The 16,453-nt window shown below is 48.9% G+C and overlaps 1 protein-coding gene across 2 annotated transcripts in view; it reads left to right on the plus strand.

Moving 5' to 3' along the window:
* The first annotated feature begins 485 nt into the window (after positions 1-485).
* The window catches only part of LOC116967365 (paired box protein Pax-8-like), a 44,243-nt gene continuing 28,275 nt past the window's right edge, over positions 486-16,453 (plus strand). Inside the window, exons 1-2 of one of the 2 annotated variants that reach the window (XM_033013873.1) lie at positions 627-681; positions 961-1,148. In XM_033013873.1, coding sequence (XP_032869764.1) covers positions 1,109-1,148 — 40 coding nt within the window. In that variant the 5' untranslated portion in view covers positions 627-681; positions 961-1,108. Of the gene's footprint in view, positions 682-960; positions 1,149-16,453 lie in introns of both variants that reach the window. The other variant, XM_033013872.1, reaches the window with a different exon arrangement.

Here is a 16,453-nt window from a genome sequence, read left to right on the forward strand (position 1 = left end):
CTGTCCACACTGGGCACACTGTCCACACTGGCCGCACTGGGCACACTGTCCACACTGGGCACACTGTCCACACTGGCCGCACTGGCCGCACTGTCCACACTGGCCGCACTGTCCACACTGTCCACACTGTCCACACTGTCCGCACTGTCCACACTGGCCGCACTGGCCGCACTGTCCACACTGTCCACACTGTCCACACTGTCCACACTGTCCACACTGGCCGCACTGGCCGCACTGGCCGCACTGGCCGCACTGTCCACACGCCGAACTGGCCGCACTGGCCGCACTGGCTTCTGAAGCCTCCCACTGTAAACCCACTCTTGATTTTACTTCAAATATCAAACATCGGAACGGGCCGCCTCGGAGAAGCAGTGAAGTTGCGCCTTGCTGAGCCTGTGTCTTTAAAGCTCCCGGGTTAGTGGAGCATGGCAGAGATACACTCCCCCTTGCCTAGATCCAGAGCCCAGAGAACACCAATCGCAGCCGCCGCTGCCTGGGCAGCTCGTCCCTTCTCCATCGCCTTGTGGATAAAACCCACACAAACACAAGTTGGACACAGGCACGGGCTGAATATAACTGCTTTTGAGAAAAGGTCCGATTTATTCCTACTGGCAGAGAGAGCGACAGAGAGACTGGGCGTTGACTGGATTACAGATATGAGTGGATTCACACTGGCAGCAGGTACATCATTACAACGTTGGCAAGTCACCAGAACGGAGATGCGACTGATTAACTTTAAAGGCGATTTGAGGAGAAAAATAATGCAAAAGTACCATTGCCTTGATAGTCAATAGCGGCCGTCCTCAATAAGGAGCGAGATCTATTGTGAAAGAATTGTTAGTTGATGAGGCAGGACTGGTGTGAGGGGAGGGTCGGCGGGAAGAGAGTGCAGGAAGAGGCAAGGAGACGGCGAGCCGGATGAGGATTCACTCTTACATACCTCTGCTTTGTGTTCTACAGATCTTTAGAGTAACTGCACTTTGTTCTACACCCGCCACCACTGGAGCCTGTAATTCTGGCCGACCCTGTTTATAGGCACCGTCTCTCCGTGTCTTACCTGCCCGGAGGACAACGTCCAAACATCCTCACCTTGAAAGAGTAGCGAGGAATGTTCCATAGCGCAGGACGCTCAGGTACCTTTCAACACGGTATGTGTGCGTGTGGTTGTCCAAAGGCCCAGATCCCCAGCTCTCCTCCTGCCTGCCGCGTCCCCCCTCGTGTCCAGCGGCTAACAGATGAATATCCAACAGCGCACACACACACAGAATATCCCCCTCGGTGTGTGCAAAGAATCAGTCATTTAAATTAAAGGTTCAGGAAATATTCCGTGCTATCATAAAGTAACCAGTTAATAATGAGAGATTGATATATATTGGTGATTGCGCCATTTAGCCCTTGCCATAGTCGGAGGGAGTAATATCTGGGCCGCTTTTATAAAATTAAGACAGTCAGTGCAAGTGAGAATTGTGTTTACTTGTGTAGGTGTGTTTGTGCTGAAAGTACTACAGAGACACAGAGTGAATCTGAGCACCAGATCTCACAGTGACTGACACACACGAGGAGAGTTAGATTCAGGGATCCAACACTTTAACGGGCGCCTACTGCTAATAGTTTCACAAACAGGGGCAGATTCGGCTTTTTATTTTCTGCTACATACGTGTTGCCGCATTCAGTTACAACATATTTAGTCCTTGATTGAAATATGATTATTTTAAAATCAGTTTCTCGGGTGAGATTGGCCCGTCTAGTAATTGTATTAGACAGGTACGGACGGCAAGGATTGGCCTTGTTATATATTTGATGTTGAGAATTAGATTATAATGATCAGATTTTACAGGTACATGCGTGGAATATTATTCTTAATATTTTATTACAGATAGTTATTTGATCTAGTTGGCTGAAGCAAGAATGCGTTTCATTACACTCAGGCACAGACTGATGTGAGATCGTTCCCCTTATTTCAGTCGGATAAACCGCGGGACATGTGCGTAGTAATTGTGTTAGAGTCGTGGACAACTGGATTTGGCCCCAACAGCATGTTGATAGGACAATTATGAACCGGACTCGGGGCCAGGTTGACACTGTCATATGGAGCGCGTACAGGGTCACATTCACTCCGTTGTAAGTTCCCCGTCATATTGCTACAAGCACCTGTAAGTGAATCGGGCATTAGAATGTAATGATGGCGTTAGACAAGCGTCTGCTGAGGTGGATGTGACGGCAATGACTTTATCTATATACTCATCTTGTAACGTGTTGGGGTCAGGTGGTTTAGTTTGCATTAGCGAGCAAGTTTTCCTGTTGAGTTCCTTCTGGTGAATTATATTCTTACATTAATCTTAACCGAAGTGGAATTTGCTGGTAGATTGTAAACTAAAGTATAGATTTAAAAAACCACACTGGGGGAAATAATTGTTTAAGAAGGAACTGCAGATGCTGGAAAATCGAAGGTAGACAAAAATGCTGGAGAAACTCAGCGGGTGCAGCAGCATCTATGGAGCGAAGGAAATAGGCGACGTTTCGGGCCAAAATCCTTCTTCAGAACAATTGTTTGTCGGTTGGGTGCTGAATGTGTGCTGAATGTGTGTGTGTGTGTGTGTGTGTGTGTGTGTGTGTGTGTGTGTGTGTGTGTGTGTGTGTGGTGTGTGTGTGGGGTGTGGTGTGTGTGGGTGTGTGGGTGGGTGTGTGTGTGTGTGTGTGTGTGTGTGTGTGTGTGTGCGTGCGTGTGTGTGTGTGTGTGTGTGTGTGGGTGTGTGTGTGCGCTTCTGTGAAATACAATCGGTTGTGATTGAATTAAATCGGATATTCTACTTTTCCCATTGTTGCTCAATCAGTAATATGCAAGCGGTTTTATCTCGGGAACATCACCAGGTCACTGCTGGCTGTGGGTCCATTTTCTTGCAACTCTTGTTGATATTGTACTTGTCAAAGTTTCGTCAACGGCCGATCCATTGAAATCGGGGTCGGCAATAAATCCGTTCTTTTCGTTTTTCCGATCGTTTCGAAATCCCGTTTATCCGCTGCTTAATCGGTGACTAATTTGCTAGTAAATTATATTTGCAACCAGTTGCAGGTTGACGGCGGCGCGTCGATGCTTCTAAACCTGCCATGAAATTCGTGTAAATCCTCGCATACATGTTTGGCCTGGAATCCCAAATACATCGGAAAACAACAAGTGTGAGGGTTAGAAACATTTGTACTAATTTAACCGTCTTTTATCAATGATAGTGAAGAATTTAATTTGAAAGGGGAACGAAATAATTCGAATAAAACAGCTTCATGGCCGAGAATTCCCGTTACCATTTACAGAGCAGTTAATGTGTAGGAAGGAACTACAGATGCTGGTAATAACTTAAACCTTGAGTCTGACCACCACGGAATAGTTGTATTTCAGTGAGGATTGGATGGAATAATCACCCGTTTAAAATCGGATTTATAGTTCCATGCAAGGGAAAGCCGAGTTTCGGGTGAGGTTTGCAGGATATGTTGTGTTCGCTGCGGACACGGGTTGTTTCAGAGACCTGTAAATGATGCAATATCAGCGGAGCCGCGGGGGAGATGAGTTCTCCAAACAGGGGCCCATTCCTGCCCCTCACACCCACATTCACACTGGGATAGCTGGCGCTGGAATAGAGACACGGACAGCGCCAGAAGGGAACAGGTGACCGACAGGAACCGAATGAATAAACCCAGTTTTATTCGGGATGTTTCCGATGTGTCCGCGCCGATACACTGTCTAAAATGGGCAAATAAAACGGAAGGTACACAAAAAAGCTGGAGAAACTCAGCGGGTGCAGCAGCATCTATGGAGGGAAGGAAATAGGCAACGTTTCGGGCCGAAACCCTTCTAAACGGATTACCGCTGATTTATTAAATTCTGTCGTTCACACAATTGATGTCTGATATTAAACCAGACTGAATCTATGTTAAATTCAATACATTAAATTTAATTAACGATTTTGTATTTCAATATGTCTTTAAACCTAGTCACATTTGGATAGATTTGTACAATTATTGGCAGAAATGCCAACCGACCTTTTTGAAATTAAATGTATATATTTTGTATATATAAGCTGCTGTACACAGGCAACAGCCTGGAGCGGCCAGGACATTCTGGTCCAAATCAGACTCAGTTAGAGGGGACACAAAATTGCTGGGGAAACTCAGCGGGTGCAGCAGCATCTATGGAGCGAAGGAAATGGGCGACGTTTCGGGCCGAAACCCTTCTTCAGACTGATGTTGGTTTGTGGGCGGCGGGTTCCAGACAAAAGTAGCGCAACACTGCACTTTATACCCAAATGTCATTTCTAAATTCTACAAGTCATTGTCTGTCGGCGGCGGCAACGCGGCGTTTGTTCCCGGGCCCAGAGTGACCACACACCTCTCACTTGGCGATATTTGGAGGGGCCTGTCTTGTTTTAGCCACTTGGCCAAGACCAGATGTTGAAGGGTTTGTGTCAATGGACGAGGGATATTCCAGTTTATTGGGTGAGATATTTTCTCCAACTTGTTCGTTGAGGAGCGGTAACTGATGTGACATCTCGATCGGCAGACGGAGCAGGTAGTCCAGGTATGTACAGGAGCGGAGACGGAGCAGGTAGTCCAGGTATGTACAGGAGCGGACACGGAGCAGGTAGTCCAGGTATGTACAGGAGCGGACACGGAGCAGGTAGTCCAGGTATGTACAGGAGCGGACACGGAGCAGGTAGTCCAGGTATGTACAGGAGCGGACACGGAGCAGGTAGTCCAGGTATGTACAGGAGCGGACACGGAGCAGGTAGTCCAGGTATGTACAGGATGGAATGAACAGCACCCATGTTTAGTGTGTTCCATCTACACTTCCCGTCTCCCCAGCGCGTCCACACTGTTTACTCGGCTCCACGAGCTAGAATTATCCCTGAACCACCACTTTACTTAATGTTCATTTTAATGTTCATTTTCGTAATTACAAAAGCGTTTGATTAAAAATGTGCGTGGCCGCCGCTGGCGGTGGAGGTGACTGGGATGCGGGGAGTGAGGGGGGAGGGAGAGAGTGGGGGAGAAGGTGGGGGAGGGGGTGAAGGTTCATTTGCGTGTTACTACAGCAGCGCGGAGCCGCCACAAACCCCCCTCGTACACCCCCCACCGGGAGGGAGGGCCGCGACTAACTCTGGCACAGGCTGCATGTGTGAGTGTGAGTGTGTGTTTGAGTGTGATTGGGTGTGTGAGAGTGTGTGTGTGTGAGAGAGTATGTGTGAGAGAGTGTGTGTATGAGTGCAAGTGTGTATCAATGTGTGTGTATGTGAGTGAGTGTGTGTGTCTGTGCATAAGCCATTGCCAATAGCACTGGGCTGCAGCGTTGGCAATGAATGCTCACTCACTCACTCACTCACTCACTCACACACTCACTCACACACACACTCACACACTCACACTCACTCACTCACTCACACACTCACTCACTCACACACTCACTCACTCACTCGCTCGCTCACTCACACACTCACTCACTCACACACTCACTCACTCGCTCGCTCACTCACTCACTCGCTCGCTCACTCACTCACACACACACTCACACACCCACTCACTCACACACTCACACACTCACTCACTCACACACTCACTCACACACTCACTCACTCACTCACACACTCACACACTCGCTCACTCACACACTCACACACACACTCACCACTCTCACACACTCCCATCACCACCACCCCACCTCACCACTCACTCCTCACACTCCACACCACCCCTCACGCACCACTCACTCACCCACCACTCCCCCCCTCCCCACACCACACCACACACCCCTCCTCACTCCACACACTCCCCACCACTCCCCTCACTCCCTCACACACACACACTCACCACACACACCACACCCCTCACTCACTCACTCACACATTCACTCACTCACTCACTCACTCACTCACACACACACCCACTCACTCACACACTCACTCACTCACTCACTCACTCATTACCCGGGCCGTGTCGCCCGTCGCTGCCCCGCGCTCGACGTTATAGATAAATAATCCCGCGTTTGACAAAATCTAAACCTCCCGCCAGTTATGATTCACCAGTTTTATTTGCATTGAACCAAATTCGAATGGGTTTATAACGAGAATATCGACTTTGTTGCCATTCCTTCCAGTTTGTGAGTTTTACTCTTTGAAATTCGGGTTAACGATGCGACCTGTCTGTAAAGGGTGGATCAAAAACTGTGGCATTATTGATACAATAACTTAATCGTTTAAATACGATTGAACGCGATAGCTTCAACGTGACATAATCGCGCATCTAGGAGTGACTGAGATATAACACAGGTTGGAAATTCACCCCAAGTTGCCGGAGCTGTTGGTGGCGCAGTGGGAACTCGGGGGAGTTTATCTGAAGAAGGGTCTCGACCCGAAACGTCGCCCGTTCCTTCTCTCCAGAGATGCTGCCTGTCCCGCTGAGCTTCTCCAGCTTTTTGTGTCTATCTGAGGTTTGTTTCCAGTCGCTTCTCGGTGAAGGGGAGAATGTTGAGATCACCGTGACCCGTGAATGTACCGGGTAGTGGTCGCTTGGTGCAGCCCCCTTCCCCCTTCTCTGGGCTCTGCCTTTCTTATTTGAATCAGTTCTACAGTAGCTTGGAAAGTTGAAGAAGCTCCAGGCAACGAGCGACGAGTCAGGGCGGTTCCGGCAACTCCACTTGACACGAAATGCCGGAGTAACTCAGCGGGTCAGGCAGCATCTGTGGAGAACATGGATAGGTGACGTTTCACAGAGTGCTGGAGTAACTCAGTGGGTCAGGCAGCATCTGTGGAGAACATGGATAGGTGACGTTTCACAGAGTGCTGGAGTAACTCAGCGGGTCAGGCAGCGTCTGTGGAGAACAGGAATGGGTGACGTTTTGGGTCGAGATCCTTCTTCAGACTGAAGAGTGAGGGGAGAGCGAGACACAGAGATAAGGAAGGGTAAGGTGTGAAAACGTGACATCTAAAGAGACGTGTGGGGTGGAGACTCTTCTTCAGACTGTGTTGAGGGTGAGGGCTTTGTTGGTAGTTTGCGGAACACACGGTGTCCATGTGGATCCATCTCCGCGGTCGCTGTCAGTTTGTCTCCATTCGGTTTAGTTCCCCAAGTCGGGATCCCCGGCTGTATATTTGACAAAAACTCACCAGATGCATCCTCTGTCCCGCTGAGTTACTCCAGCGTCTTCTCTTGTTATTCACGCGCTTTTAATCCCTCCGATTTATTCCGGAAAATCGATATGGAATCAGCCACCGTTCATTAACATTGATCAGTTTATTAACATGAAGGACACCTGGGATTGTAACATTAACTCTGTAACATCCGCTCTGTAACGACAATTTAATCCTGAATATGACTAATTGCTGAAAATCGTTCACGTCACAAAAGATTTAAGAAATACAATTTATAAACTAATTGTGTAGGAAGGAGCTGCAGGTGCTGGTTTAGAACTGGTTAAAGTGCTGGAGTAACTCAGCGGGACAGGCAGCATCTGTGGAGAGAAGGAATGGGTGACGTTTCGGGTCGAGGCCTTTCTTCAGATTTATAAATTAATTCACTCCCGGCAAATCTTTAATTCTTGACCCTAGTTTGGGGAGGAAATGTTCCTGCGACGTGAGCTGGGATTTGTTGGGTAACAGGCAGTCTGAAGAAGGGTTTCGGCCCGAAACGTTGCCTATTTCCTTCGCTCCATAGATGCTGCTGCACCCGCTGAGTTTCTCCAGCATTTATGTGTACCTTGGATGTTAAATCGATGTCCAGCTGAAAGAAGGAATTTGGCAGCTTGCGATCTCCCCTAACCCTAACCCTAACCTCTAAATGTAGAGGCATGGCATTGATAAATGACAAATATGGATCTGACATTTGATGGCAATGCGAAACAGACACGGGGTAGAATGGATGAAAGGCGACGAGGGGAGAGAGCGCGGCTTGGGGAGACTGTGGTGTGTAGTCCGTGGCCCTGTGTGTGGCCCTGGTGCTGACACCTTGTACCCCCCCCCCCCCCCCCCCCCCCCCCCCCCCACCCCCACCCCCCATGTCCATGTGGTCTCGCTGGCAGGCGGCGGCTTGAAACACCAGGGCTGTGGGATAGAATCGAAGCCCAAGATGCCGGGCACTTACTTCCAGGAGTTGCTGCGGGTGCGGTTAACATTAATGCCGGAGCTATTTCGTTCCCAGTTCGATGCTGATGTTTAAAGCGCTCTCTCGGTTTCAGGAATTGTGTTCCGACTCAAACACAAATCAGTTTGGGGACACGAGGGCTGGGATGTGGATCCCAGCACAAGATAAGTTGGCAGCGGCCCGAGTTACGCCGGCACTTTGTGCTCTGATCATCTACTGTGGGGACTATAATGTCCGTCGGCAAACAGGCTTTGTCCACACTCACCTGTCGGGATCCGTGCACCTGCTCGCGGCCGGTAAAGGGAAGAATTGCTCCCGCGCTGCTCACACGTGAACCCGGGGCTTCAGTCCAAAGTCAGGGCCGCAAGGAGCAATGAGATGAGGTGTGAGAGTTGCCCGAGACCACAGCACCGGCCTTGTGGGTCCAGGCAAGAATGTGAGGAGAGGCGGACAGGGGAAGATAGACACAAAGTGCTGGAGTAACTCAGCGGGACAGTCAGGCAGCATCTCTGGAGACAAGGAATGGGTGACGTTTCAGGTGGAGACCCTTCTTTAGGGACCCAATCCTTCTCTCCAGAGATCCTGCCTGTCCCGCTGAGTTACTCCAACACTTAGTGTCTATCTACGGTTTAAACCAGCACCTGCAGTTCCTTCCTGTACATGGGTGTATGTAGAGGGGCAGGTGTGTAGGTGGGCATTTGGGGATGGGGATTGATGCAAAGGGCCAGGTGGGCAAGTGTGCAGGTGGGCGGGTGGGCCGATGGGCAGGTGTGCAAGTGGGCAAGTGTGCAAGTGGGCAGGTGGGCAGGTGTGCAAGTGGGCAAGTGCAGGTGGGCAGGTGGGCCGGTGTGCATGTGGGCCGGTGGGCAGGTGGGCCGGTGTGCAGGTGGGCCGGTGGGCAGGTGGGCAAGTGGGCGGGTGGGCGGGTGGGCAGGTGGGCAGGTGGGCCGGTGTGCAGGTGGGCCGGTGGGCATGTGGGCAGGTGTGCGGCGCTGCCGACCGCCTCCAGCTTCATCCACGCCGTTCCTGTTGCCTCATCCCCGCGGCTCCGGCCTTCCGCCAGCCCCCTGATTTGTCAACCCTGCAACGGGACAAAACACTCGAACAAGTATCAGGTCAACGCAGCCTTTATTTTCGTTTAATTTCCGCAGCGCGATTGAAATGGAAATGAGTGGCGCGCCGAGCCTGGATGGGTTAAGGAGACGGCGGCGTTGGGGCAGTGAAGCGGCGAATCTATCAAAGGGGGAACCATTAGTAACCAGACTCCGGATGGGGGGGGGGCAGGGGGGTGAGGGAAACAGAGGGGTGGGCAGAGACGGACAGAGATGGAGTGGGTGGGACAGGGAGCGAGGGACGGGACAGACGGGCAGGAAATGAGAGCGCTGTACACGGGGAGTAGAGAGGTACAGACTTGTGATGAGACATTGGATGAGTAAAGAGTGTTGCCATAAGGAGTCCATTACCACACTGTGGTCGAGGCCATGCTTGGATGTAGTTATCCATCACCTCCCTCCCCCCACCTCCTCTCCCCCCCTCCCACGTCCCCTCCCCCTCCCCCACCCCTCCTCACCTCCCTCGCCTCCCCTCACCTCACCTCACCTCACCTCACCTCACCTCACCTCCCCACCCCTCCCCCCACCTCCCCCCACCTCTCCTCACCTCCCTCCCCTCCCCTCGCCTGCCCTCACCTCCCCTCACCTCCCCTCCCCTCACTTCACCTCACCTCATCTCCCCACCCCTCACCTCCCCACCCCTCACCTCCCCTCCCCTCCCCTCACCCTCACCTCCCCACCTCTCCCCACCTCCCCTCACCTCCCTCGCCTCACCTCACCTCACCTCCCCACCCCCCCCACCTCCCCTCACCTCCCCTCACCTCACCTCCCCTCCCCTCCCCTCACCTTCACCTCCCCACCTCCCCTCCCCTCACCTCCCCTCCCCTCACCTCACCTCCCCTCACCCTCACCTCCCCACCACCCCTCGCCTCCCCTCGCCTCCCCTCACCTCACCTCCCCTCACCTCCCCACCCCTCACCTCCCCTCCCCTCACCTCCCCTCCCCTCACCCTCACCCGCTCACCTCACCTCACCCTCACCCTCACCTCCCCTCCCCTCACCCTCACCACCCCTCCCCTCACCTCACCTCACCTCCCCTCACCTCCCCTCACCTCCCCTCCCCTCCCCTCACCCTCACCACCCCTCACCTCCTCACCTCCCCTCATCTCCCCACCCCTCCCCACCCCTCACCTCCCCACCTCCCCTCGCCTCCCCTCGCCCCACCTCACCTCCCCTCCCCTCCCCTCCCCTCACCCTCACCTCCCCTCCCCACCCCACCCCTCACCCTCCCCTCCCCTCACCCTCACCTCCCCGTCCGGCAACCAGTTCTCATCGCCCTTCCTCCCAATTCTTGAAACGAATTATTAAACCTACTGCCGCCACCCCACGAGTAACCAGAACGCTTTGCCCTGTACACCCTGGCGCGTTTGGCGGCACTGGCTCGAAGGGCCGAATGGCCTCCTCCTGCACCTGTTTTCTACGTTTCTTTGGCCACATGCCCTACATTCGTGGTTCTGCTAATCTGCCCCCATTGTACCTGAAATACGTGTCAGACGCTGAAGGAATTTGAACACTTCAGCTAAATCTCTCGTTAATTCTCTCCACTCTAGCGAGGAGTGCGGGAACTTCCTCTCTCTGGGACTTTCGTAAACTTTACATTCAATTAAATCACGCAGGCTCATAGAAACATAGACAACAGGTGCAGGAGGAGGCCATTCGACCCATCCAGTCTACTCCACCACTCAATCAATAGACAATAGACAATAGACAACAGGTGCAAGAGGAGGCCATTCGACCCTTCGAGCCAGCACCACCATTCAATATGATCATGGCTGATCATCCACAATCAGTACCCTGTTCCTGCCTTCTCTCCATGTCCCCTGATTCCCTTCGCCCTAAGAGCTGAATCTAACTAATAAATCTATGGGTAATGTGATTATTCCTGCTATCCCACAGTGGGCCATGTGCGAGGAGGGGAGATTAGTTTATCCTGGCATCATGTTGGACACAGACGTTGCGGGCCGAAGGGCCTGATCCCGTACTGTACTTGTCCATGTTCAGTAGGGGTGAAGTTGCTGCTGCGACCCCTGTTTCTGTTTCATTGTCACGGCTGGAATTAAACCCGAAACGTCACCCATTCCTTCTCTCCACAGATGCTGCCTGTCCCGCTGAGTTACTCCAGCATTTTGTGTTTATCTTCGATTTAAACCCGCATCTGCAGTTCTTTCCTACACATTTTCACTTGCTCCACTCTAACCGCGGCTTGAAATCTCCCCTCAACAGCACCACGGGAATATCTTTAATTTATTTTGACAACGAGAGTGAGATAACAAATATAAGGCAGCAGCATTTCAAGTCGGATTCATCATTTTGTATTCTGGGTTTTGTAAAAAATACTCTGGCAAACGAATATTTTATCCGTGGTGAAGCTGACCAGTTACAGGTGAGGGATACATAATCTGATCATTTCATGTCCCTTGGTCCACGCCGCGGCCACCGGGCAAGCAGCACGATGGATCAACACCTCTAACGTGACATTATTTAATTCCCGCTTCACCTTCTCCTCCGAGATTTCTGGACACAGTTTCCACGGATCTAGACCTTCAGTTTATTATCAAATGACCATTTGGACATGGGATTAATTTTTGAAAGCTTTGGGGCAAGTTCGATCAAGTCCCGGACAAGTGCTCAACAGTAAATTCCACGGCTCATTCGCTACCTGCCCCCTGAGCCGATCGCCGCCCTCTCCTCTCAAGCCGAGAAACGAACAAGGCAATTGCAGCGGTCTCATTGAAACCCGTTCCTTCAAATTACTCCTCCTTGTATCTTTCAGTTCCCTATGACTGCTGAGTTTATGGAAGATAGACACAGAATGCTGGAGTAACTCAGCAGGACAGGCAGCATCTCTACAGACGTTTCGGACCCGAATCGTCACCCATTCCTTCTCACCAGAGATGCTGCCTGGCCCGCTGAGTTACTCCAGCATTTTTTGTCTACCTATTGTTCTGAAAGATGTAGGTTTGTTGGTTTTAGGGTATTTACAATCTGACCAAAGTTACTAGAGGTCGTTCTATTTATAGTTTGACTTCTTATTTTCTGTTTTATGCAGCCTAAAATTATTCCTGTCCTGCCGTCTGAAGCCTTGGTATTATTACTCTATTACAATTTGTCAACATGCATCATATTTTTCCCCACTTCCAATAGTTTGCTACACGTGTTTTTTTTAATATACTGCTACCCAGATGATCAATACTTGGGCAGACAGTGTAGAAACATTTTGAGTTACTTGTCCCCATGTCAATACCCAGTTCACCATCAGCCTCCATTCATTTTACCCCCTCCATTATTCTTTGCTACTTGTAATTGTGGAGTTTGTAGCTTCAGTTGATTAGTCGAAAAGATGCAGGTTGCCTGAGAAGATGACACCAACAATATCTACGCATGGGACTGGACTGAGAAACAGATTGTGTTTAGCATGCTGGCGAGTGTTCTGAATGATGTCAAAGACAAGGTTCATGGCAAAAGCAATTTTTAGGAAAATGACAATGACTTTCAATTATTATTTAAACCAACTTAGTCTCAAAGATTCTAGATGACCCCAACCCCCTTTAATTTTATACTGTGCCCTTTGTGTGGACAAAATGGTTCAACTACACATGTAACACCTCATGCACCAACTATACATCAATCTTGTTTTGAACTATCTAGAGGAGCTGGTACACTGTGTACCACAACTTTTATATTCAGAATACTTCAGAACAATTCAGAAATTTACTGCACTATCAGAAAGATTCCCACATACTGGGAATGTAAGAGGTGTCACAGATACGGGTTTGGCAGAGCTCGGTTTACAATAATTGTGCGTGGAATCACAGCTACAATATTTCTCTCTGTCCACCACTTTTATCAAGCCAGATGGCCAATCATGGTTGAATAGATGATCTTTGCTTACACACATGCTGAAGTGCAACTGATAGAGCTAATCTATCCCACAATCAACAAATTACATTGGAGTTCTGAAGTCCAAGTACATCCCATCGTGAACGATAGACAACTAAACAATTCATGGGAAGAGGAGGCTTTAAGAACATTCCCATCCTCCACAATACCAGATGTCCACACTGGAATGGCAAAAGACAAAGCTGGTGCATTCTCAACCTCTTCATGTCAGCTTTCATCTCTCATCACCAATTCAGCAACCAGACCTCAACTGAAAATGACTGAGAACAAAGGCGATTGGACCTAATAATATTCTGGTTGCGATGTTCAAGACTTGAACTCCAGAACTTATTGCATCTCAAGACAAGCAGTTCAAGTACATTTACATCACTAGCATCCATGTGGACAGTTGCCAGGTATGTACTGCCCACCAAAACAAGGACTCAGCAAAATTACCTTGTGGTTGGTCTACCCTGAATCATCATTAAAGTGATGGATGGCGTTGCTATTCAGCTGCCTCATTGATCCATTGACTGGACTCTGAGCGGTCTTGGGTTTCGCCAGGACTACTTGGCTCCAGACCGTGTCCAGTCTTGGTTCATTCATTGGTCCAAAATCTAGAAGTGAGGAGCAAGTATTTGTTCCTGACATCGAAGCAGCGTTTAATAAACCGTGGCATAAAGTTATTCCAGTAAAACTGAAGCTAATAGACGCCAAAGAGAAAACACTTCAACGGTTGAAGTCAAACCATGCACAAGGGAAGATGGCGTGATTGTCTGAGGTTAATCCTCCAAGCTCCAGGTCATCACCAGGGTGGTGTACCAAGCCCAGCCACCATTAGCTGCTTGATCAGTAAGCTGACCCGAACCGTCAAAGTCTCATAAATCTACGTTTTGTTGCTCTTGTAATCTGCTGCGGATCAGGGAGCCAAGAAATAGAGTGTAGTTTGGGAGAGGGGTTTGGGTGATGGGGGGGGAGGGGAGAGGGACAATATGAAGGAAGGGGGAAGAGAGAGAAGGAGAGATGGCGAGAGGACAGAGGAAGGTTTGAGGACTTCAAGAGAGGGACAGGAAGAGTAAAGGGAGAATGGAAGAACATATCACAACATGAAAGCCCATGTATCTGTGGAATACATAAAATATATTTAGTTTATAAACCAAAAGCATTGATTTACAGATGTATACTCTATTCTTCATTTATTAATGATTCAAATGTAATAATACTCGAGTTATAATTTTACTGATGGGTTTAATAAACTTACAAAATTCTTAAGGGGTTGGACAGGCTAGATGCAGGAAGATTGCTCCCGATGTTGGGGAAGTCCAGGACAAGGGGTCACAGCTTAAGGATAAGGGAGAAATCCTTTAAAACTGAGATGAGAAGAACTTTTTTCACACAGAGAGTGGTGAATCTCTGGAACTCTCTGCCACAGAGGGTAGTCGAGGCCAGTTCATTGGCTATATTTAAGAGGGAGTTAGATGTGGCCCTTGTGGCTAAGGGGATCAGAGGGTATGGAGAGAAGGCAGGTACGGGATACTGAGTTGGATGATCAGCCATGATCATATTGAATGGCGGTGCAGGCTCGAAGGGCCGAATGGCCTACTCCTGCACCTAATTTCTATGTTTCTATGTTTCTATGTTTAGTTGCTTTATGGAGCTGCTGAGAAATGTCAAGTACTGGGGAATAATGTAGAAAGCACTGAATTGGATACACGGGAAAACTCTCTATTTCCAACTTCTACCTTAGCTCCAATCTCGGGAAATTGTACCTGATTTCCAGAGAGACTCTCTCCAGTTCTGAATTAGTCATCCTGTACACTATTTCTAATTGTACCATGTCAGTCACTGATTTTACACTGAAGTATGGCATCGAGCAGCACTAAATGTACAGGTGTGACGTGCAAACTTCAATTAATTGTATGGAAATGTTGGAAAATACGATATTAGGAATCACTCAGCCTCAGTCTACTTTAGCGATTTGTTACATAAAATCTCTTAAGTAACACATTACATTTTTATTTATGCTTTGGGATTTCTTGAAAATGATTGATTTTATGTAAATCATTCTGATCTTTCTTAAAATTCACTACCTCTGGAGAAATGTTTAGATATCAGACTGTGTTCCTAATTAGGAATTAGTTAGTTAGTTAGTTAGTTAGTTAATTGGAACACCTTGCCGTTGCACATCAGACAGGCCCCCTCACTGTCCATCTTCAAAACCAGTGTTAAAACACATTTTTATTCCTTGGCTTTCGACACTGCTTGAGACTTTGCTCCTGTTTTTAGTGCTTTTAATGTTTTTTAATTTTTATTGTTTTTAGTCCTTCGTTTAAGGTTTTTTTTTATTGTCATGTAATAATTTCTTGTCCATGATCAGTCATGTACAGCACTTTGTTGCAACTGTAGTTGTTTTAAAGTGCTCTATAAATAAAGTTATTATTATTATTATTATTCAGTTAGTCTGAAGAAGGGTTTCGGCCCGAAACTTTGCCTATCTCCTTCGCTCCATAGATGCTGCTGCACCCGCTGAGTTTCTCCAGCATCTACCTTCCTAGTTAGGAACTTGGGTGCAGGAAGCTGCATCGGGAAATGACTTGGTTATGGGGCATGTGGATTTTAGCCATTGCTACAATCATTACTGAAATGTCTTCTCCAAAGTACTGGCCCATATCACCACCTGATTGTGGGTGCCACAGCAATGTTCTTTGTGGGACTTTGCCAAACTCTCCCCAGCATGTCACTCAGACAGTAGCCTCCTGCCACTCAATTGCACTGAGTGTTGGATTATTGAGTGGTCAGGTTCTCCACTGAATGGGGCTGAGAGATGAAACACCCACCAGCATCTCAAGGGAACTTCCTCACTGTCAAGAGGCAATCAGAAGGTTGGCCATTCATTGATTGTGGAGGAATTCTGCCTAACCTTCTGACCTGAAGCAAGGTAATACTACAGCTGTAGGCAGCTGGGGGCTGGCTCATGCTCATGACCTTATGCTGAAATTGAAATCGGGGAACAATGAATACTTTGGAATGAGGTGCATGGCACACAAACACAGGCGTCAGATAACAACTGGTAGCTTTTGGCATGCTGCTAATTTGTAATGTTTAGTTTTTCAATTATTAATAGGGATTTGATTGAGATTTATATACCAGGTTTCATCCTCTCTTTAGGCGTTAACAATTGGTTGGATGAGGTCTCCAAAGCCCTTCTCATGCCTCACCCCATCAGGTCACTTTTAACACAGGAGCGCACAGAGGTTAATGGCAGACCATCCAATTATTCTGACAGCTGAACCCGATCTTATTCCCACATGAAATAACTCAGAGGTTGTAAGCAGCATC

Source organism: Amblyraja radiata, chromosome 39, assembly GCF_010909765.2.
Source record: "Amblyraja radiata isolate CabotCenter1 chromosome 39, sAmbRad1.1.pri, whole genome shotgun sequence".
In the NCBI taxonomy this organism is placed as follows: Eukaryota; Metazoa; Chordata; class Chondrichthyes; order Rajiformes; family Rajidae; genus Amblyraja; species Amblyraja radiata.